The sequence below is a fragment of the Metarhizium brunneum genome, chromosome 3 (genome assembly GCF_013426205.1).
Source record: "Metarhizium brunneum chromosome 3, complete sequence".
Taxonomy (NCBI): domain Eukaryota; kingdom Fungi; phylum Ascomycota; class Sordariomycetes; order Hypocreales; family Clavicipitaceae; genus Metarhizium; species Metarhizium brunneum.
In genome coordinates this window covers 3358447-3382223 of record NC_089424.1, presented here as the reverse complement: position 1 = coordinate 3382223, position 23777 = coordinate 3358447, and the positions used below count along the sequence as shown (strand labels likewise).

At 49.1% G+C, this 23777-nt stretch overlaps 7 protein-coding genes across 7 annotated transcripts; 4 read left to right on the top strand and 3 right to left on the bottom strand.

Annotated features, from left to right (window-relative positions):
• Positions 1–333: 333 nt before the first annotated feature.
• G6M90_00g062600 (uncharacterized protein) lies at positions 334–1887 on the top strand (the record flags this gene model as incomplete). Its single annotated transcript, XM_014687135.1, has 1 exon — positions 334–1887. The coding sequence occupies one exon, from the start codon at positions 334–336 to the stop codon at positions 1885–1887; it is 1554 nt and encodes a 517-aa protein (XP_014542621.1).
• A 2352-nt stretch (positions 1888–4239) lies between these two features.
• Positions 4240–6552, bottom strand: G6M90_00g062590 (uncharacterized protein; the record flags this gene model as incomplete). Its single annotated transcript, XM_014687136.1, has 1 exon — positions 4240–6552. One exon carries the CDS (start codon positions 6550–6552, stop codon positions 4240–4242), a length of 2313 nt encoding a protein of 770 aa, XP_014542622.1.
• Positions 6553–7859: 1307 nt separating this feature from the next.
• On the top strand, positions 7860–8617 carry G6M90_00g062580 (uncharacterized protein; the record flags this gene model as incomplete). Its single annotated transcript, XM_066130747.1, has 3 exons — positions 7860–8036; positions 8087–8379; positions 8428–8617. The coding sequence occupies 3 exons, from the start codon at positions 7860–7862 to the stop codon at positions 8615–8617; spliced, it is 660 nt and encodes a 219-aa protein (XP_065986750.1).
• A 50-nt stretch (positions 8618–8667) lies between these two features.
• On the bottom strand, positions 8668–9866 carry G6M90_00g062570 (uncharacterized protein; the record flags this gene model as incomplete). The annotated part of the gene is made up of 3 exons (XM_066130746.1): positions 8668–9353; positions 9408–9738; positions 9789–9866. The coding sequence occupies 3 exons, from the start codon at positions 9864–9866 to the stop codon at positions 8668–8670; spliced, it is 1095 nt and encodes a 364-aa protein (XP_065986672.1).
• A 1372-nt stretch (positions 9867–11238) lies between these two features.
• On the top strand, positions 11239–13482 carry G6M90_00g062560 (uncharacterized protein; the record flags this gene model as incomplete). Its single annotated transcript, XM_014687137.1, has 3 exons — positions 11239–11467; positions 11514–12822; positions 12879–13482. The coding sequence occupies 3 exons, from the start codon at positions 11239–11241 to the stop codon at positions 13480–13482; spliced, it is 2142 nt and encodes a 713-aa protein (XP_014542623.1).
• Positions 13483–15662: 2180 nt separating this feature from the next.
• G6M90_00g062550 (uncharacterized protein) lies at positions 15663–16350 on the top strand (the record flags this gene model as incomplete). Its single annotated transcript, XM_014687138.1, has 2 exons — positions 15663–15972; positions 16025–16350. The coding sequence occupies 2 exons, from the start codon at positions 15663–15665 to the stop codon at positions 16348–16350; spliced, it is 636 nt and encodes a 211-aa protein (XP_014542624.1).
• A 2565-nt stretch (positions 16351–18915) lies between these two features.
• On the bottom strand, positions 18916–19992 carry G6M90_00g062540 (uncharacterized protein; the record flags this gene model as incomplete). The annotated part of the gene is made up of 1 exon (XM_014687139.1): positions 18916–19992. One exon carries the CDS (start codon positions 19990–19992, stop codon positions 18916–18918), a length of 1077 nt encoding a protein of 358 aa, XP_014542625.1.
• Positions 19993–23777: the final 3785 nt, after the last annotated feature.

Genomic DNA, 23777 nt, shown 5'->3' with positions numbered 1-23777 from the left:
ACCAACGGGGAAGCTCGATGGCGGATGAGCCGCGCCATTGCGTAAACTTGCATGCGACTGGAATCACAAACCAACATGTGGTCCCATGCTTCGGCTCGTACTGTCCCTCTGTACACTTGTAGTCTCAGAGTCATGGCCGCAAAGCTTAACTGGATAGCTTGTTATTGATACATCCCAAGGACTCTTTAGACGTCTATATAAAGTCCACTTACTCTCCAAACATGTTTCCTGATCATCTTCAACAATTCACGCGTAACATAAGCGAAGTGATTCTAATAAAGTCACAACCCATGCGAGCAATATCAATAACCGCGATTGTCATTTTATACCATGATGCCTCAACCCTTTCATGGAGACGGCAGAGGGGACTGCGACGCAAAGAAGGATGAGCCCATGATCATTGAAGCAAGTAATTCCTCAACCCAATATCAATCCATCCCGGATCACTCGGACGCCGTTTCCAAAGTTGATGACTGTGCGCGAGAATTGGAAGCTGCTGTTAAGCAGCTCCTCAAGAGAACTGAGCATGCAAGAAAAGCAGAGCAATGTCAAATTATGATGCAGAAAAAACTCCAGACTTTGGAGCTGGAAAATGCAGCCGTCTTGCATCGTATTCACGAAATGGAAGAGAAATACTTAAAACTGGAAGCAATTACATTGGAAAAGGACGAACAAATCCGGCAGAATTGGCAAGCGCTGCAAATAGCAGCACAATCCTACAGCGAGCTCGAGCAAGGAAGAAACTTGGCAATTGCGGTAGTAGAAGAGACGCAACAGACTGCGAAAGCTTATGAGACGTGGGCCAAAGCCGAGGTTGAAAGGGCGCTTCAGTCAAACGTCGCGGCGCATGATCATGCCAAAAGAGCCGAGGAAGAAATGAGCTCAGCGGTCAATAGGGAGAGGGAGTCATACCACGCCAGAGAAGTAGCAGAAGGGCGAGCTGAAGATGCAGAACAGGCCCGACACGAAGCTGAGAAGCGAGCCGAAGATGCAGAACAGGCCCGACACGAAGCTGAGAAGCGAGTCGAAGATGCAGAACAGGCCCGACACGAAGCTGAGAAGCGAGCCGAAGATGCAGAACAGGCCCGACAGGAAAAGGAGAGGCGCGCTGAAGAAGCAGACCGAGCAAGGCTTGAAGCTGAGAAAGCTAAAGCATTGGCGGAAAAACATAAAGAGGAGTTGGAAAGAAATCAGGTATGGATGATTACGTCGACAAGGCAAGCAGAGGCACGGGCAGAAAAGGCAGAAGCAGACCTGGCATTAGCAATTGAGAGCGAGAAAGAGGTCAGGCGGCAGCTTGATACGGCAGCTCCCGTGCGCCATGCGATTGAACCAGCTGTCTCGCTCAAGCGACAAAAGAAGGGGCCTTTCGGTCCGAACAAAAAACCACGCCTGTCAAAATCAGCCGCACACAACGGGACAGGGCTCCAGAGCCCCGAGATAACGTGGCATGACGAGCGACTACAATATTTGGCGCATGATCTCGACCGAGTAGTTGACAACTGGGGAGCGGAAGAAGTGAGATATGCTCGTTTCACGTTTAGTACCGACTCAGTCCAGGTTGACGGAGTGGAGAAAAATTGTGAGATTACCGAATCTTCTCATCTTGTCAGATGTGTCCGTCATGCTGAAGAAATTGTGGTCACAATTTTTGATGTTATGTCCTTGGCGCGCAAGGTCTATTTGACAAATCTCGATCTCAAAGCCGTCGAGAAGCTGTTACACGGCAATGTAGCCCAAACCGTATCCAGACGGCACGCCCAAAAATTCAAAGTGGGCGAGGAGACTAAACGAGTCACGCTATTCCTATGGACAAATCTTGCAGATATCCTTAACAGAGTTGCAGAGGTTTATCATGTCAAAGATGCCGTCATGGTTAGCTTGTGAAGCGAGAGAATCTGAGCCATTTTTATTGTATTCGTCATCGGACTCGGAGACAGCAAAAAATTCAAGGACCCTGTTACTTGATCCATATCAACGACGAGGGCTATAACATCGTCCGAAAGCGCTTCCACTGAAGATTCTGCAGATATCAGTGTATGTAGAGATCGTGACAGGCAGGAAAAAGTAAGGCCAAGGGCTGAAGTCATCAAGGGCTTGCCCGATTGGTACTCTATAACGAGAGAAGAGGTCGCGGGTAAATACATCAAACGGGTGCAGGAGAAAGCCTCTGCGCGAGGCGACCTGATTGTCACAGGCAAGTAATATTGGAACACCTATTTTGGGATTATGACTAACAGACCAGGTTGCGGCATCCACTGGCTTACGGAAAGATCTGCAAGCCATTGTGCAAAGGCACGTCGACGACAGAGTTGAGTTGGTAGAATTAGATTATCAGCCTGCGTAATCAATAACCACACAGAAATTTGGCTGAGTTTCGTAAAACATAAAAATAAACTGCGGCTCAACGTGACAATGTACGTGACTGCTGGTCGTGGGCTTTTACTCTGCCAAGGGAAGAGAGACGCTGAGAGAAGAAATTATGGCAGGCCTCACACCCTCCATGGAGCTGCAGCATATGCTTACCAAAGCTGAAGGGAGTAGTAAGTGTCAACAGCACTAATCCAAAGCCAGGACGAGTTCACCGTCGACCTTGGCTGAACGGTACACCGCTAAAGCCCGTCTTCCGTGGCTGTTTGGTTCTGCAGCGAAAAATGGCTGATGATTGATGGTGTTGAAAGGCGTTAGATACGACGGGGACCGAGCAAAAACTGGCACAGCCGTTAGACGTTTACGTGCTCCCACATGGGTCTATCTTGCAAGCCTGCTGTGCTGCCAAAGTAAATCAAAGTATACACAGTAGGAGAAAGAGCCAAGAAGAAAGTACTCTTTGGACGAACTCTTTAACGGGGATGCCAAGGCCAGGTTTGCATTGGCGGCAAGCCATAGCTTTTTGGCTCCCCCCTTGCAATTCTTCGAAATACCCTCGTCTCGGGACGCGGTACAGCCACGTGTCCCGTGGCTATAGTGCATTGGTGCCAGTCGATAGTCTGAATGCGCATGCTTTAGTGTTTCTGAAGTGTCCTTTTATTTCATTGAACGATCTTTGATACGTTTTATGGCAGTGGCTGATATATTACGAGGCGAATGAAAGAGCAACTGATGATTATGAGCTCCGAGCTGCAGGGCAGTGCCGTGGTTTATCGCAGGCGCGCTTAAAATACTGGTAGCGACTTGATCATATAACTACTGCAGGTACCAGCAAAGGCGCCTACAGCTACGGTAATGTGACAAAAGTTTGCGACCACCCCACCACACTCCAGTCGATAGCAACATGCACAGTGTCTTTGACCAATGATTCCTCTATGTATATTTATTCAAATAGAAAGTTGTATATATCAATTCTTAGCGCTTGAAACGTCAATTAATATCTGGTATACCATCCTCGCGCCCGAATCACAGCGCGCAAGCGACGCTCCATAGAGTCAATAAGTGCTGTAATCTGCTGCTGAGGGATTGAATTGTGCGCAATTTGCACACAGCGTTGGAATTCTATCATATCGATGCTATTGTCACGTAAATTACGTAGATGAGGGAACATTCTTCTAATCTGTCTCTTCAGAATGGCCCAATAGTGCTCAATCGGGTTCAAATCCGGCGAGTTCTTCGGCCAGTCAATATACTCGATGCCCTGATGTTGTAGGAAGGTAGTAACAGTATGAGAGGTGTGAATTCGAGCATTATCTTGCTGAAAACGCCGTGTGCCGTCATAGTGAGGAAGTAGGCCCTCTCGTAAAGCCTTTATATAGCTTCAAGCCGAATAACCGTGCCGCTGAGCGGCTTCATCGCGTGTCATCACCACTAAAGGAGTCCTTCCTTCTTTCCAGATACCTCCCCGCTTTCGCTTCATTGACAAGCACATTGATGAGCATCGTCAAAATGACCACCTGGTTGAGATACGAAATCGAGCACTAAGTCACTAGCATCGCGGCTTCTGGATTTGGGGGCTGGCTAGACCTGTTATTAATAATTTCTTTGAGATCCAACTTCCCAAGCTGCCCCGTCGCGGACGGCACAGAAACTTTGACATTGCTTTGATAGCCCACAGAAGTCTTGACATCTAGGTGCTAGCCGCAGGAGCCCGAGCTCTGATTGTCCTCCAGGAAGCTGGTCAGGCGATTGTTGTGCAGTTGGCAGGATCTATTTGCGGCATGTGGTGTAGTCAAGCTGGAGTAGCACGGTCCATCAGGCAGGACCAACGCATAATGTATATATACACCCATATGGCTTGAAACTAGTCTATTGACCCTCTAAAAGCTCATCAATGGCTTCGTCATAAGCCACTATGGTATCGTTATAAAGTTGGTCTGGGTTTCCTGCAGGAGTTCCAACATTTAGCCTTGCTGTTTCCCCAAACATTATGGACCGGATCTTGAGACAAAGCGGCTTCACAACATTAAAGATGTCTGGAAACTCGTCCATAACCTCTTCAAGACCATTTACGGTCATATGCCACCCTTTAGCATTCGCAATATCTTTGAAGCTACCAATTCCCCATTTCCGGAGAAGGCTCTCCCGAGGTGGTTTTTCCTCGCCCCCAAACCTATTGGACCATGAACAGCGCGCACACATCCAGAGCAGAACGTAGAAGAATGACTCAAGGTCATGACGGTAGGTGTGATCGACCCCCCGCAGCACTTGAATGGCCATAAACTGCATTGTGCCAGTCTGGTGTCGCGCCCCACTTGGCCCACTATCTCTCACTTTCGCCAGGTCAAGATCAATGAGCATACCCCTGAAGCCATCCGCCGTCTCGGGGTTTGTAATAATGATGTTATTTGAAGAAATATCGCGATGTAGGATGTTGCCAACGGTGTAGAGAGACTGGTGTGCCCTAATCGCATCTCGCATCGACTCCAGCAGTTCCTTAATCGTCCTAAAGTCGCTGATGACACGGCCGGCTGGTGAGACGACGAGGCAGGAATAAATCCTGTTCTCCCATGGGTCCTCGCCAGGCATGTACAGGCTCGGCTTAGCCTTGCCGATCGATAACTGGTCATTAAATTCCGTGCACAGCTTTGACTTCTGACTGTTGGGCCGTCGCTTCTTGGATTCTGACGTATTGTCGGAGGCGTCATCGTCGGATGATTTGCGCTTGTGATCCGATGTGTGCGTGCTTGCGGTGGCCGACGGCAGATCTTCAGAAAAATTGGCCTCATTTCGGAACTTGTGATGCTTCGGGAACTCCAGTCCATCCCGCAGCTCTGCAATGGTGGTGATCTGGCGATACGCAACCACTCTGGCCACTCCTTTGACACCCCGTTGTTCAGCCAACTTTAGTTGTTCCGACTCTAGCTTCCGCTTATCCGATGCCCACGAGAACTTCGCGACCTGGCTGTTTTGGGTCTCGTAGCACGTAGTTCCGCGGCACACAATGGCCCACTGCCTGACCATCGCCTTGTCCAACCTAACCCTCATCTCATTGCCGCTCGCGTCGTCCAGTGTGACATGACGACACGCATCCCCTCGCTCGATGAACGTGTCAAGGCCCATCGCATCGTCATCCATTGTAGCATATCCCACAAGTGCACGCGCAAACTTATCCGGCTCGTCGTGAATGTCGAATGGCCCCGAGCTGTAAGCCCCAGAGCGGTCGAAGACCCAGAGCTCCATCGTGGAAGCGCAGAGTGAGAACGCGTGCACGAACCGGCGTGTCGGCTGGTCGGCGAAGACGCCTCGCACATAGCGCGCGAGCTGGAGGAGAGTCGCCTTGAACCTGCCTGTGTCGTTTGACTTCTTTTGCTCTCCAACCACCAGGACGTGTTTATACTCAAACGTGTCGTTCGCGTTCGTGACTGGTGTTTGCAAGAAAACATCCATCTGGCCTTTCCGTTCCTTAAACTGGTTGGCGGTTCTGGTGGTATGAAGCCTGTGTGGTGCATCGGCTAGGAAGCGCTCTTCAAGTAAGCAAAGCCAGTCCCAGACGGGTCTTTCGTCGGTAGTGGAAGGAAATTCTGTCCATTTCTTTCCGTCGTGTGCTGTCATCATCGCCCTCAGCATCGCTTTCTGTTCTTGGCGCCAGGACTTGGGATCGAAAAACTTGTCACAAAATCCCTTCACATTGCGAAAGGTGCAGTTTTTAATTTCCTCGAAGAGCTCCCCTTCGACAACGTCGCGCGTTTCGCTATCAGCAAGTCGGCTCGAGCTGGTCTTGACAGGTGTTCCTTTGAATGTCGGTGCGATGCTGGACCCAGGGGGGGTGAGGGCACTGAGGGATTCGACGACACTAAAGACTGTTTCCCAGATGTCGATGTCAGAAGCTTTGTCGATGATGCAACGAGCAAGACGACGGAAATGCTCGCTTTTAAAGGATCCTTTTCGGACACCCGGATATAAGGGGAAAAGATCATCAGCTAAAGTCTCCTTTCCACCTCTAGAGCCAAGGTTTAATGCGGCGCCAGTATCAACCAGTGCCAATATAATGCTCGCTGTCGCGTCGCGCCATGATCGGTCTGCCTCGTCGAGGTCGCGTAGCTTGTCGCGGAAGCGATCTAACGTATCATTGAGCGGATGCTCCGAAATAACGTTGATTTGTTGCTCCGTAAGGGGCATGTTGAGGATGGATAGAAGCAAGTACTGTGGAAGGATGGGATGGAAATGTAAACAAAAAATGTAACGACGCCATGAGTCACGTGAGCTGACCACGACCCGCGCTAAATAGAACACAATGTCCGATCCACCAAGCGCCCCAACAGAGATGGATGTAAATACTCTTTGGTCGTGCGTGTGTATAAACAGGTGGGAACTCGTCCTCACATCTATTAAATATTCTGTGAAAAGGGTAATTCCTATTTCTATTACATACACCTAGGCCCCCTAGTACCACCTGGTTGTGTGCTCCATGGTCCGTCTAGGGACGGAGGGCACTTGCATCCCCGTAGCTTGAGAGCACCAATCAAATGCACCAGATTCGGGCTTAGGCCCAGTACCACAGCCATATTCAGCGACTTGCTGAACTCCAGCTAGGTACAGCGCATGTATGTAGAGCGCTAGAGTCGACACCTGAATTCACATGGGGTAGATCTCCTAGGGGATGTAAATATTACTAAATTTATCAACAAAAAGAACGCGCTCTATCCGATGTATATTTATGCATTGTTACGTCATAAGGGCCAGGTATATGAATAATAGATTTGAGATTGACGAGTGGCTTCCTAAATATTTGCAGCATTTAGAGTCGTACTACCAGCTCTTGAAATAGGCCGATTTTGCTTTACTTCTCCTTTCTTTCCTGTTCATTCCTCTGGTTACTCCAGCGCATATTGTTCCTTTTCATTGTTCGTTGTGTGACACTTTCACAGAGCCCTGTAAGGGCACGTTCGCATTTGTGTCTCGTGTATAGCCGATGGAGTTCTAATCGCCCTGCCTCGCGCAAATAAGTGGGGCGGAGCAAGTAAGCACTTTTTCTAGATTTCTGATCCCTAGATGTCGTGTATGTGCCAGAGATCGGTCGCTTGCGACTATGAGAACGCAAATTTCTTTTCCAGCGAAGCAAAGCCTCCCTTTTAGGTTCGAAGTATTCCTTCGCGCACTTTCCTTCTCTCGTACCAAACCCGATCGGGTTAATTTGGTCCTCGACTTCACAGTGAGGCTGGCCGTTGGTTGGGGGAACCTAGGAGATTGTCGAGGCCGATTCTGAATGAGTGTATTTGTGATTAGTGTGTCTATACTACGTCATTTTGTATCCACCATTGAAGTGGTATATATCACTGGTCGCCATACCCCGGTATATGAATACAGGGCGGTCATGCAACTAAAATATCTTAGTCTTGGGTTCAGCGTTTGGGCGACGACGAACGCGCTGTCTTCTCACCACATGGAATATTTCGCCTGAGCGTCATCCCCAAGGCGGATCATCTATGGCGTTAGAACCAGCACTTCAGTTAAATCCCTCTGGGCTGCGCTCGGAGGGCTTCGTGTTTGTTGAGGATGCGACCGTTGGCCAAGAAGTCGACCAGTTGCGCAGCGTTGGTTTCCCGCTAAAAACCACTCGAGAGGGGTTGAAATTTTGCAGGCAGAGGCTTCTCGAGGACGAGGTACGTGCAGGCATCTAAAACATGAAGCGGGTTTTTTCTTAACTTTTCAGCGAATTCAACGTGTCCTCTACTCCTTCTACGACTCACCCTGTCTTGGTGTGTTCCACTGGTACACTTGTGACCCAAATCAGACATACATCTTCACGAAAAAAGAAGGCCGAGACCCACCAGCCGTTGTGGTACATCTATTCACCCCCGAGACACGTTTATTGCTTTTTGAGGGCTCGCAGTTGAAGATCTTTAAAACATGGCATGCACCAAATGGCTTGTTGGTAGTTGCGAACGCAGCTCTGAGAAAGGCAGGTATCATGGGCAAGGAAGTTGAGCTAAAGTGTGGTGGCATGTAAGTTTGCAAAATACGTAACGCAACTCCAGCTAATGAGGGCTACAGGGTTATTTCGGACACTCGACTCGGGTTCCGGGCTTTAAAAGGGCATGCGATCATTGGCATATTCGCTGATAAGAACGGCGATGAAATACAAAAGTGGGACAAAATAGAACTGCGAACAATTGACGATCTAAAAGAAGAGGTTACCGAAATGCAGAAATGTGGAATATGGACGAACTTCACGTTTGTCTAGCACTGAAGCAATCTCTCAGTTGCAAAATTGCGAGATGGCCATGTAGTCCACTATCTGTATGCCTTCGCCGCTAGATCTTCGACAAGCATTCCGTCACTAGTCATAATTTCCTCATTCTGAACGGTATGGGTGCTTTGTGATTTTAAACTTATTGTCGGCCAACTTCCTTCTGGAGGGTAACAATCGCGCATGGGTTGCCAAGAACTACCCAATCTACTTGCGAAGAACAGGGCACCTCTCGCCTCTGATTGAGTCTCTTCCATGAATGGGAAGCCGACATTCTGGGTTCCAAAGATGCTTCCTCTGAGAGGGCCGGTAGGAATGGCAAGCTGAGGCATTACGTCTGACGAAATATGGTTGGTGGATAGATCGAAAGCATCGGGACAAAGGAGTTGTGAGGGATTCGTCAAAGTCTGAGATTCGTCGAGTATTGGATCGCTGCATCCGGTGGGAACCCTTTCAGGATCTCCTGAGCTTGACTGGACGTCATTAGCCGCCTGTATTTTCAAGCGTTTTCGTGGCGGTGAGAGTTCACGTTGCGGATTTGCAGTCGTGCGCTGTTTCGCCGCAATACATTTTTTCATATCGTTTTTGACCAATATCCTAAGCGCATTTCGCCTCGCCAAGATACGGGCCTTTTCGGTGCCCCCTACTTTCGTGCACTTGTGGTCGATGTATAGGCTTACCCGATCGAACGTCCGATTGCAAAGGAAGCATACTTCGTAGCATTTGACATCTACAAGTTAAAGGCAGTCAGTAATGTCTCAGAGACAGGGCACAAAGACCATACGTGTTTGATAATGCCGCTTCATTCTTGTTCGTGACGGGAACTTTGCGTCACACTTTGGTTGAGGGCATGATATCTGAGAACATTCACTGGCCACATCATCATTCTTCACCATAGTCTCCAAGCAAGGATCATCATCATCACTACTCTCTATCTCCACTTCATGATCACCCCCCAAGGTGGCTTCTTCCCTCTCCGTCTCTACGCCGCCAATGTCAATTCCATCGTGTATTTCGGTCTCGGCGCTGTCGCTAGGATTTTCACGCCTTTCTCCGGTCGTATAAGTGTGTGTAATGCATTTCAGTAATTCGAGAGTCAAATATCGGGCTCGATCCTGTGTGTAATGAGTAAGTATGGGCTCAACCTGGCAACGAAGTTAATTACCTTAAAAAATTCAACGTGTTCGTGTAGATCCGCAGCTCTTGGGAAGGGCTTGGAACAGGTTTGGCATTGCACTGGCATGTTCTCGTCGTCAATGGGTCAGTCATCAGAAGAAGATGGCACCTCATTATCGCATTGAGAAGTTGGACGATTTAGGAGACTGGCCCGGAATAAAGCGGAGAAAAGTCTCGTAACCCGAATGGAGCACATTAGCGGTAATCATCGGCCAATATGTGGAGCCTCCACATCGTCATTAAAACCCGCAGTTCCTCCTCCCTGGCGAAAGACAATAAAAAATTGTGCACACAGCAAGTTTCACTGGAAAAAAGCTTGTGCAGTAAGTCCTAGCCCATGCTTCGATATCGAATGGTGCTTTAATGACTGAGGTTGCAGGACGTGTCTTGAGCTCGGCCTATTAGCAGAACATCCGTACGGAGAAAAAGTATGCCTGAGGACTGCCCCTTCTGCCAGGGCGAGGGGGAGACTGGGGGTGTCCAATGCACAGAGTGCAAGGGCGAGGGGAAGAAGTAAGGCTGAAGCTACTATCGCTACTGGGCCGTGTAACGACAATTAGACAAATTGTATTTTATGTGAATGCCTCATTTCCTCTGAATGCCTGTCTCTGCATCCTTCCAGGTTCCCGTCCAGAAGATAGCTTACGTACCGTGCTAACTCGTTTTAGAGCAAAACGCCATTTCGCTTACATCGGCATCAGTTGTTCACCTGGAACAGGGTTCTTCGTCCATTAAAACGAGACCGACATCATTCGTCCACGGGGAACAAAGAACGAGACCGGCATCATTCGTTCAGACAAAACGGCAGACATCCCCACATCAACGGAGAACTGCATCATTCGTCCACAGAGAACGAGACCTAAGCCGGGTTAGGACGGAAAATGCGTCCAATCAAGAGGCTCGTCACATGTGGCTGAAGTCAATGTTGTCGTTGCGGTGAGCTACCAGCGGCAAGATGTCCAAGGCAATCTCGGTCATGCCATGGATGTACACTCTGCCGGATGTGTGGGGCGACAACGCATCTCGACAATCGATGTTCCTGCCTCTGGAATAGCCTCCACAAGATGATGTTACGGGATGATGAGTTGGGAGTGTTTGCCGTCAACGGGTATTGTTTCCAGTTATGATGATGAATTTGTCGCCTCCTTGCCGACTGGGCTGGGAATAGATTATCCATGCATGCATGCAATCGCATCGGCTGTGATGTGGCGTTGTTGGTTGGACGTTGGATTGAACGCTGCCCATAGCTTTGGGATACGTCAAAACCTGCATCGAACGGAACGGATGGTTTGGCCCTATATAAAGTGGACTCATTCGTCCCACGAACGGAAGAAACATGATGAACTTCGATGGAGATAGCAGCTCTCCCATAACTTCATCAATCATTCCACGGCTGTCTTTCGTCAGTAGACTCTGTTGCATATCAAAACCACGCAACTATGCCAACATACTCGAACGACAGCATTCCATGGACCTGGAATATGCTTGGTTCAGCTGAACCTATTCGAATCGTGGATTTCTCCCAGCCTGATCCTTCGCTGCCAGGTTTCACCCAGCTTCTTACCTGGGCGTTTAACATCTATGGTCCTATGATGTGCATCTATGGATTTTTTACAGTCTTGAAACCCTACCTTGGCAAAGTACAGTCATTGCTTGAAGGTCACTTCAGTTAGTATCTATCTCTGCAATAAAGTCCCTCTCTGACCTCGCTTAGCCGTAACACTCCATGTAAAAGCTACCGACGAGGCATTTGATATGCTTATGGCCTGGCTCTCGTCTCGTGGAGTTGATAACGCGGCAAGATCAATTATCGCTCAAGTAGGGAAGTCGAAGTCTAGAGATGGCGCCGACAACGACGAAAAGAAAATGATTTCCTTTTCACCATGGACTGGATCTTTTACTTTTTCATTTGGGCACAAAACCCTTTCCTTCGAAATGCAAACTGTCACCACGGGGTTGCACAAAGAGGAGGTCATTACCATTAGTTGCCTTGGTAGATCTGTTCAAGTTCTTAAGAATTTTATTGCAGAATGTCGACAGGAATACTTGCAGCATATTGAAAACAAGATAACAATGTTCAAAAACTCTGGCGACTACTGGAAAAGGATATCAACTAAAGAAAAACGGCCACTTGCCACTGTCATTATCAGTGGCTCTCTGAAACGAAAGTTGGTGGACGACATCAAGAATTTTCTAAGCGAGGAAACTCAACACTGGTATACGCAGCGCGGCATCCCATATCGAAGAGGGTATTTGCTTCACGGTCCACCTGGCACCGGGAAGTCAAGTCTCGGCTCGGCGGTGGCCGGAGAATTTAATCTGGACATTTACATCATCAGTGCCCCCACCGTGGATGATCAGGCGCTGGAGGAACTATTCAACAGACTTCCTGAGAGATGTGTTGTTTTGTTGGAGGATATTGATGCCATTGGAACGGATCGACAGGGTTCAGACAAATTTGGAAAAAAGGCAAAGGCACTCTCTCTATCAGGACTTCTAAACGCCTTGGATGGTGTTGCATCTCAAGAAGGACGAATTTTGATCATGACTACAAATCATATTGAAAATCTGGACGAAGCGCTCATAAGACCGGGCCGTATTGACATGAAACTTGAAATTCCGTTGGCAGATTCAGATGTGACCAAAGACCTGTTCAGCTTCGTGTTCGGGCCTAAAAATCAACATGACGCCGTTGACGACGAGACATTATTGGAACTGAGCAGACTTGCAGCAGATTTTGCCAAGAAGGTCCCAGAACTCAAATTCAGCACGGCGCAGATCATGTCTCATCTCTTAAAGCATAAGGACTCGGCTGAAGACGCGTTGAAGGAAGCCAATGATTGGGTCGGATTTGCACCAAGTGAGAAGCCAGTCAAGGATGGAGAAAGAAAGTGTAAGGAATCTATAGAGACTGTTCGGCATTTGGAAGACGGCTTGTGGATGAAAGATTATGACGAGGAAAAGCCCGCCAAGAGCCGAATAAAGAGGACCAAGAAGTTTCCCGACTTAAAACTGCTTATACCGTAAGTCCTTCTCATAACAGACAAGCATTCAGACTTTGCAGCTAACCAGGATGTAGTGTCTCTCCGCCTCCATCGCTTTGTGCTTCCACGCCTCTCTTGAGTGCCGTCGGCGAGTCCACTGTCCATAGAACTTCCGCTCCGCCTGATGCAGGTGCCGGCGCCGAGCCGGAGCTAGTTGTGCAAGATCATCGCAGCAAAACCAACTGCGACCGTAATTCTCAAATTTGGGACACTGACATGGATTTCACCTTGGATCATGGAGCTCGTAAAATGACTGAAGTTGACTGCGGCGATTCCGGCATCCAAGGCTGGAGGAAGGAGAAGCCATCCTGTGATAAGGTCTCTACATCCGATGACGGAGATCACTGGCCAGAGGCTGAACCACAGGGTTGTAACGGAGCTTTCCACCCAATCGGGATGTTGAAGAAGGCTATTATCGTCACAACGTCTATTGAACAGACTACCAGCCCCCGCATTGGGTCGATGACGATCAACGAGATTCAGACCGATATCACAGCGATGCGTCCCATCAATTCTCATGATAATATTTCTGCTCTGCCGTCTCTCGCTTTGGGTTCTCCAGATCTTCTATTTGGATCTCATGGGTTTGATGCAGTTGGGGATTCTTCTGGAGAGATCACACGGTCGGCACCTATCTGAGCTGCTGAGAGCACCCGTAGCCCCCCGGAATGAACATTCCGCTGGAAACTCTGACAAGAACAGAGAGCTGACTACCAGCAGCGAAATTAAAGGTCCAGAAAACATTGTTCCTGTGGATACATTTCAAGGAATGAGTCTGGCATGGCACACCCGATGCTGTCGATGGGTCGCGAGGCAGCGGAGATTGAAGATCTAGGGCGAGAAGCAGGTCGCCCATTATATATATGCGTATGAAGCGCAAGACTGCCGCTAACGCCGCGCATATATGTATTGTTTAGGTCCCTGACACATAGTTATAATTGCCGTTAATTCACTCATTAGCTTCAAACATATCGAACAGCTCACCATTGAGAGCGACGATCTGGAAAAACTCCATTGTTACTTTGAGGCGTCGAAATGGTGGGAAGGATAAATCCTGTTGCCAGACATTAGCTATACCTTCGCAGCATTTTCTACCCAATATCACCGGGGGACAATGGCCAGGTCTTGCCAGAAGGTTTAAACTCTGTAAAAAGGGCAGGGCTCGTGCATTACACAGATTGGGAGCGCCAATCAAATGCACTGGATTCGGGCGTAGGTTCAATACCACTACGACAGCCAACGACTTGCTGAAACTCAGTTATCACTCACGTAAATGTGTTGCGAGCCTCTCCATGCAGATGTAGAAGTATTTTTCTGTCGATGGATAAATTCACACAGGGCGGACCTTCTAACTAGTGAAATATACTTTATGTACAACTAGGATTTACCGGTACGGCCGCGGCAGAAGCTACAAAGGTGGGAAGTGCATGAGGTCAGACTGGGCTGGGCATTTCGGGTGTCGCGCTATCATCAACAGAAGCAAAATAAGCAAAATCGAAAGCCAGGAAGTCAATACAGGAACGAATGAGAAAAGTAACAACGTTCTAACAGCGGGCAAGGCGACTGTTTCTGCTACTATCTGGTCAGTATGCTTGTGTTGACAGTACCACAAAAACCTCCGTGCTGCTCCACAATTAGACCAGTTGGTGACTTTCTGGCCATAAAACAGACGCACGGCGTAGCATCCACTTTTTGCCAATTGACAAACCAGGAACCCGCCAGCCCATGTCCCGAAGTTCAGCCATTTTCCGACGACAGGTGCATACATGTTAACTGGGTACCACCATCCTTTTTCGGACGATCCACTCATCATTTCATAGACCCGGGTTTTCCCGACTTGGGTCAAGTTGGCAGGAGATCGTAAATCTGGGTTCTTGACTTACGTCTGCTGGACTTGGGTAATCTTCATTCGCCTGCTGCCGACCTGGATTTATAACCTGTGTTCGCTTGACTGGGGTCTATGCAGTAGTCAGAAATGGATTTATAGACCTGTGTTTACTTGACCTGTGTTTACTTGACCTGTGTTTACTTGACCTGTGTTTTACTTGACCTGTGTTTTACTTGACCTGTGTTTTACTTGACCTGTGTTTTACTTGACCTGTGTTTTACTTGACCTGTGTTTTACTTGACCTGTGTTTTACTTGACCTGTGTTTTACTTGACCTGTGTTTGTCTGACCTGTGTTTGTCTGACCTGTGTTTGCTTGACTAGGGTCTATGCAGTAGCCAGATATGGATCTATGGACCTGTGTTTACCTGACTGGGGTCTATGCAGTGGCCAGAAATAGTCCATGCAGACTCAGGTCCTGCATCCTTTGTGACATTTTGGACAATGTGTAGAGACAGGTCAAATAGACACCAGCAGATATACTTGACCCATGTAAACTCAGGTCTGCTGCCATTTTTGGATAATTATAGAGACCCAGGTCACCTAGACTCAGGTTTATTATCCACTTCCTGCCAACTAGACCCCGGCGCTGTCAATGTGTGATACCGGATCCTGGACTCAAATCATTGAGCATTTGGTATCCATCCTCCGACGATATCCAGGGGGTAGGATCAGTGCTCTTGGGATCAATAATGCTGGCGATGAGGGGGCGAGAGAGCTCAATATTGTAGGGAAGCTCGTTGAGATAAGTACTCCTGCCATCCGTACTCCTGGGGTCAACATTACGGGGATCCGGGTATCAACACTCCTGGTACGCTGGGATCATTGCTCCTGGGACCAGCGGGTCCCACTTTTGGATTTGTGCCCCTGGGACCTGTGCTCCTGGGTTCTACTGATGCTAGGAGTACTGAGTCCAGAAATACTCATCCAAAAATGAACCCCATACTGATCCCAGGAGCAATGATCCCAGGAGCACTGATGATTCCAGGAGCACTGATGATCCCAGGAGCACTGATGATCCCAGGAGCACTGATGATCCCAGGAGCACTGATGATCCCAGGAGCACTGGCCCCCAATTTTGGATGCGTGGTCTCTTGGGCTCATACTCCTCGGATCGGCACTCCTCGGATCGGCACTCCTCGGATCAATCAGTACTTTGACATCTGTCTTCCTGGGATCAAAACTCCTGACATCGGCAGCGTCCGCGCCCCTCGGATTGAAAGATCCATTTTGGACGGCTTTGGTAGGTACTCCTGGCATCAGTGACATCCAATTTCTGACGTGTACCACTTTAGGCCGTGATCCTGGGATGTGCGAAGCATCCATTTTCAGGGAGAGTGGAGAAACAGCGACGGAATCGGATCTGGTCTTGCTAAAGAACTCACTTCCTTTTCTAGAATCCACCACTCGCTACTTTTGGCACTTCGTCCCAGGCAGTTCTGGATCAGGAATTGCCCGCGATCTCACAAGCGTTGGAGGCAGTAGTGGTAAGCGGCATGAAAAGGCCGTTGCTTGGAACTTGTGTGGTCAGACGCTGAACATGAAATTCGAGCCCATGAAGAAAGGCCTCCTCTCAGGCACAAGCCACTGGATTACCGTCACAACGCCCGTTTGCTTCTGACTCTCCATGAGCAGCCCAGCCAGGTGCATGGATACCATCGCAGAGATTCCGAAGCATATTCCCACAACGGTTGAAATTGGCTGCCAATAATGTCGGAGATTTTCCTACAGATTCTCCTCCATGTGCCACCACCCCGGACATAAACCATGTTGCGTCGCAGAATTAAATGGAATCGCACCCACGGAATATTCGCCGGTACGAGGAGCCTGAGGATACCAACATCACGACTACAGGTGAAGTGCACGACTAATGTAGAAGGGAATTTAGTATCTCAGATAATACTTGACCAACGACGAGTATACGGACACCGGAATGCAAGGCATTTTCCGGGGGATTGCAGTATCGTCACTTCTGCCTTCGCTGGCAATGTCAATGAGTTGTGCCAGTTCGAGAAGGAAGGACAAATACGGGAATTGATGTGGATGACACAACTGAACCCAAAGGATCATACAATTCACAGCGGGTTGAAGCGGCTAATTATTACCGCTCACTCAGTGGCATGCTTCGCAATGCAAAGGGAATAGACATGGCTCGGATTGGATCATCTACAAGGGCATCCATCATCACCAGGTACCACCAAAAGGCTTTGGGTCCCAGAATGGTCAACCAACGCAATGACGCGCTGTCCACAAACCGTGCTTTCCCCGGGCGTCCCAAATCCCAAAAATCAAATTCGGGGAGTTGCGCTGAAGGCGATATGCCCGCCGATAGCGAACAGTAAAAGTGGCTGCTTTATAACACTGTGTACCAATTGAGAGTTCCCTTCAACTGCAAAACAAATTTAGTTATCTTTGCATTCCACGAGATGCTTTCGCTATATTCTGGATTCGCTGCAGCGATCCGGTTTTACTTCAGTATAGTGGTTCCGAAAATTGACTGCACTGCGACCGACAATGGAGGCAGTAGGGCACGCCGGGTATGGTATTGAGCCTACACCCGAATCTGTATCATTTAATTGGTGCTCCCAACCTGTGGAGATGCAGGAAGGTGCAGTAGGATTCAGGCGGCGACCCGGACAAGTGGAAGCGGTCTACAAGGTCGTGGTGGGTCAGCAAGATCAACTCTTGATTGCACCTCCTGGCTGGGGCAAGAGTGTGGTCTCATCTTTCAGGCAGTTCCAGCTCCAAGCGGCGAAGGCATCATGATTATGCCGCTGACTCTTCCAGAAGAGGACGGGTTAGTCTCCTATTATTGATAGGATTGTGGTATCTTACCAAGTCATGTTTTTGGTAGGCCAGATCAATATCTCTGATTTCGGGCTGCAATCCATACACCCTCAACGCAGCCACGAGTTCGCCAGCATTACTTGAAGGCAGGAAGACTAGTCCTGTATATTCGCCTTGAGTTCTGACGGGGGTGGCGGCATGTGAAGGCAGAAGGATCGCTCATAGAGTGGGCTGATGAAAGTGGCGACGTAGGTGTTCCCATTGCACGTCTCGGCTTAGTTGAGTTGCATAACAGCGCTGTTCTTGACATTGATGATGCGTGAACTGCGAAGTTACTAGATGGCCCACCAAAATCTGCCAAATATATCTCGGGCCCTCTGGGAGCCATTACCTCTTTTGGGCAGGCATCGCGTAGTAAGCGCGCCCAGTGGGCCTGAGTGCCTGAGGTAAACTATGGCGAGGTAGCACAAGGAACTATTATGCCCTGAAATCAATTAAATTTCTTCCCGTTTATAATATCGTGTCTAGCACTATTTAGCATCCCTGAGTGCTACTTCACGGAATGTACAGTTGTGGCTGGGCTTTTGCGCTTCGGAGGCATTTTAGCGATAAAGCCCCTAATTTTGGTGTATATGTAGCCAATAAGAGCGCGAGCTTGGTCATTTGCCCAACTAAAAACGACACCCCTGCTAGCGTGCCAATGTATGCCCGACCAGGGGATACGCAGCATCGGTACTGTCAACACAACCAAAGCCAAGTTGCCTCATTGGCTGAGATTAGTGGGCCAACTCACTTTGAGTAGAGCAAAAGGCACGCGGAGTTTGCCCAGCTTGAATAGCTTTTTATCACAGGCACAGTAGGTCAATTCACATGCGGTCAACTATCTTTGAGTTCACGCAGGTTGGACTATGCCGCTAGGGACACTCAGGCCGCGCAGGTGAGAGAAAACTATGTTTAATCAAATGAGTGGATGTACCCGTCGGCAGGTACTTGAAATACCTTCGGTCCCCCAAAAATATCTCCACCAAAAACGGACCTGACGAAACCAGATTAGGCTGTTAATTGCACCCGCTCCTGGGAAATTGCGCTGGAATTGCTTCCTTGTTGCAATGGACTCATTCTTTCAGATGACTCTCGCACACAATCGAGTTCTCATACTCAGCCATGCACCTTGCTACGAGAACGGTATTTCGGATCTGCGCGAGGGTGAGCGAGAAGACGTTTAATTTAAGAACAGGGGAAAGTACAAACGAACCTCGCGGCCATTTAAATCCACGTCTGTTAAACTGTCAACCGGCTTTTGGCAATCCGGTGTCCCCTTATTGGTTATTGCCTGCTCCAAGAAATACTGCCATACCGCCTTGGACATACTGAGCCGCGACAGACAACCTAAACTTCGTCAACCAAACCTCTGCCTCAAGCCTATTTCAGCTGCCATTTGATCCAACCCTATCAAATCTCCCTGGAATGTTTGTTGAAGCTCCTTGTCAATGTACCCAGGAGTATAACCGCCTCCAAAATCTACAACAATCGCGTCTCCTTCTGCATTTATTATGACGTTGTCTGGTTTCGCATCCCCCCAAACCACACCGAGTTGGTGCAGTCGCTTCACTGTTGCTTCCACCTGACGCATCCACTTCATTTTTCTTGCTGCAGAAGCATTTCTTGTTCGCAATGTGAGGGTTTCTCCCTCGACATATTCCAGGAGAAACCCCATCAAGCATGACACATCATCATCCCACACAACAAGCCCAACAAGTCTCGATGTTCGCAAGGACGGATCTGAATAGCTACTGAAATTGATCTTTGAAAGTATTTCCAGCTCTCGTAGATGGCCGTGTTCCCTAAAACCGGCTTTGAAGAAGAACACTTCATCGGTTCCAGTCCGCCGTACTTTCTTTGGCACATCACTCAATTCCTCAGGACGTAAACCATCAGTCACTCGCTCAAGTTTCGACGCTGAAATAACTGGAACGGGTGGAAGGGTAGACCGAATGATGACTTCTTCCGGATCAAAACAGTGTGAACCCGAGAAGTCCACCAGGGAGTCGACGATTTGAGTTCGAGGACTCATATCACCGTGCATGTCAGGATCATAGCATTCTTGGATGGCGCAAAGGTGGCCTTCCTTGTTGACGAGCTTGAATGCAAAAGTCGGCGGGGAAAAGTATTCGAGAAGTGTGTTGATTTTCGAGGCGTCAGCCGTCCGAGTAGGGGCTGCTTGGCGTATGAAATCGTCCAAGGCACCGAGAACCCATTCCTCGAAGAGAAACATGTTGTCAGGGTCATCGATGTCCTCTCTGAAGCTATTAAATTGATGCAGAATCTCCCCTTCGCCTTCCAGCTTTTCCGCTGTAATGGTGACAAAGAATCGAGTACCGTTGTACAAGAACGCGTAAACAACGTCGTCGCCATGCACTGACAGTTCTAGCATGCAAAAAGAGGGTGTAGTAGCGTCGGCTTCCAGAGGTTCCATTTTGAAGGTTCGGAAGATGAGCGTCTGCAGTACGGTTCTACTGGTGATCGCCAACAATGGCAAATTTATTTGATGAAGAGGTCAAGCTTCTAGTGGTGGGCTTGAAAAGAAATAAACAAGGTAGTAGTAGTACGTGTGGACTGCCCCGCAAAAGCACCCTTCCACTGGCTTGCAGTGAGGGGTCCAATTACAGCGCCCGAATAAGCGCGACCTAAGAATAATTTCTTATCACAACCACTAGTTATGTCAAGAGTAACCTGCTCAGTATTAATGGTGACTGCTTGGCTGCATCTGCCGTGCCTGAAGCATGTCGGTGGCCTCGGCCAATATTCTGGTGGAGACCAGCTCCGAGCAGCACTGGACAATCGAAGCCTCCGAGCGCTTAAATGTTCCCGGCGCGAAATGAAACCAGCTTATAGCACTTCCCCACAAACCTCATCGCCACGATGGGACTAGCGTTGACGGAAATCAGCTTGCTTTCTATCGAAATCGATGATCCTCTGTCAGCCCTGTGAATCTTTGATACGGCTACAGAGCACTACAGCGCTTAAGCATCTTGGTATATATACGGCAGAAGCAAACGACCTCGATCAGTGTCTTTATGCCACCCCAATATTTCTTCTGGCTAATATTTTGGCCTGTCAGCAGTCAATTAGCTTGTCTTTTCAGTCAAATTAATCTCACAACACCCTTCTTTCCGACATGTGTGGACGAAGAAAGGTCCAGTTTCGATGTGGTTGTCAGAAGTACACTGGTGGAATTATGTACTGCCCGGACGCAGGCAGATCCTCTAGTGGTCGCCGAGTCATGTGTGGCCAAAGAACTGCAAGAACCTACATGTATGAATCTGCCAATGCCTGTGGTGACACTAGGCGTTGCCTTGTCAGCTATTTTGGTGGATATTGGAAGTGCCACGAATGTGATTACGGACACAATCGATACAAGATGTGCTCGGGAACGAATTGTACGCACGAGGTTTGCAGTCGCTGTCGCCAAGGCACCCGGTACTGACAGCAACGTACCGGCCGGTGTCCGCTACTCCCCAACACGAATCTCCACGACTTCGCAAAAGAGCAAGCACCATTTATCCCAGACATTTAACAGCCCAACAGCGGTATTAGGGGTTATTTAGTGAAAGCCAAGGTCAAATATCTGATTGAGCAGAGGCAATATGAAGCTAGTTAGTCTCGGAATAGAATCTGCCGGCTCGTTGGCCGCTCGATCGCCGTACTTATACCTAAATACTTCGTCGCCGGGCGAGTGTGGGGAGCAACTCAAGTAGAGAGGTTGGAAGCGATAGCCAGTTTTGTAGCAAGTCACAACAGAGGGTTCCAGCGGCTCGAGGCACATTCTAAATTAACATCTAATAGGTCCAAGTGACTCGCTAGGGGATGCACGTTTTTATCCATTGACTTGATGCGGGCCGAAAACTAAAACGCTTGGCTTTTTGTGGGGGGCAACGGGCGGCCGGGGGGCGCGACCGACAGACACAAATGCTGCTTTCAGTGTCGAATCGCGACGGGCGCTTGTCTACATCACCATGGCAGACGGGATCATGGCAATTGGTCGGCCAGCGCGCGGATTGCACGGCTCCCGTCCTGTCAGTGTTAAAAGACCATGTCAGTAATGGTGCTCCGGTTGACGAACTTTCACAAATATCCAGATGCGTTGTGTGATCACACTACCGTCTGCATAGCCGAACCTTTCTTCTGGCTAGCTAAGGTGGGAGATGCTGTCGGGCTCGGGAGACTACCTTGGGAGGAGAGTGGCTTGCGAGGATTTGGGACGGCCGGGGTCTTAGCGATTTTGCCTACCGGTGTAGGCGCCATGTGCGAACTGGTGTGTCCCATCAGATGGCGCTCGCTCAAAAAAACATGTCTCTGGCGTAAGCGCTTACTATTCATGCTGAACAACCCAAACCCTCTTTCGTATGGTTATACTTAAAGCTGCTCTCGTCACCTCGGACGATTCTCCTGGGTCCGGACGGTGACTATCGCATTTGGGTTGGGTGGTATCAATTAGTTTCAGTCAACCCGTAATATAGGTACTTCTAGCAACCTGCACTAAATAATAGTATTTTGGGCACCGTGTTTGGCGACGATCTTGCCTTAGTTCCCGTGGTTCTTATGTAGGGTACCTTATGAGGCCTAGTTGTGCAGCAATGCAGAGGGATGCAGATGAAGGGAGATGACGCCCAGATTTTGCGACGGCCTGTCGGCTCCAGCCCATTAATTATGCAGCCCATCAGTCTGCGCCACATGCCGCGTAACACACTTAGCACGAGCCAAGTTTCGCTCAGGCCAAAAAACAAGCGCCCAGGTAGGCGGCTGCTTCCACGCCTGCTCGACATCCAGCTCAACCCTTTACCTTCAAGCCTAGTTACTTGGGCGTACCAAGGTGTCGGCGCATACGGGGCTTCGTTATCCAGAGACGTTTGGATCAGCACATATAGGTTCGCCTCAAGTAATCCAGTTCGTGTGAGGCCCTAGGTCATACGAAATGGGCCGCGGTCTGCCCTCGTACATGTGTTCTGCTTTAAAATGGAATCTAGGTGATCTGCTCTGGTTCCGTCACTGAACCGGAGCTCTTGTGCTAGGCGGAGACGCAGACTGGAGGACCTGCTGAACGAGGACACATGCAGGACTGGTGAGAATGGTGTGCTGGCAAGTTACTAGCCCTGGCACTGTTCCTTCAGCAGGCCACTTCCAGAACCAAAGCCACCTTCACCCTAGTTTCGTGGGTAAACTGGTTCCTCTCTTGTACCAGTACACGTGTGGCACTAGCGCTGGATCGGCCCTAGATCAATTCGTGCTCGGGGATGCGGCGGGCACTGGCATGCCTGCGCTAGCCTGAATTGTAGGACAGCAGGTTCCGGATAGCAGGATTCTGCTGACACGCCAGTGCTATCCCCCTTGGATGGCTAGCGTAGCCTTGCTGGTCAATTTGTTGTGCTGCCCCGTCGCTGCTGCCCCGTATTTCAAGCTGCCCAAGGTCTGCTGTCATAAAATGGTGGTTAGCGTGTTTTGGTTAGCTGCTTAGGCAATTGCGAAGGCACCCAGTTTGCCTACAAATCGGCTCTTACGAGCCAGTTTTCAAAGACTTTGCCTCCACACACCCAGCTCTTTTTATCACGACATCCCTCTCTTGCGTCGAGCTGCTCAAACTACCTGAACACCTTCGCAACTTAACTTGAGCACTGTGATGCTCGAACTCTCGCTCGCTCGCACCAGCCAGTTCTGTGCACTTTCTCTGATGAGCTATGGTACCAGAACATTAGAGATGATTGCTTATTGGGTAAACTGCAGCCTAATTTGGCCCACGTTACATGGAAGGGTCTGCATCCGACCGTTGGTCCATAAATATAGACTAATGTCCCTCGCACTGTAGTATGCATTAAAGAGTGAGACTAGAGTATGCCAGGAAGTTGGTGACTATATACTTGAGAAGTATGAGAGATGCCTGCACTGATGCCGACGGTGCGCCAACAACGAACCATGCTATCTGTGGAACTAAATGTGCGGAATGCTCCTCGAGGGCAATCCAGTCTTTTGATGCGTCATCCGCGATTACGCACAAGAAACCGTCACTTTTCCAGGTCATCATTCTGGTGACCATGCCCACGAATCGTACGATTTGAGCTTTCGCCAATTTTGTCTTATGCTAACGATTAAATGCAGAGATGAGCTCCATTTCTGTTGCCTCTTCCCCAATTGCACTACCGGCCCTTTCAAGCGATGCAGCGAGCTAAGCAAACATTACCAACGGTTCCATATCCACACCAAAGA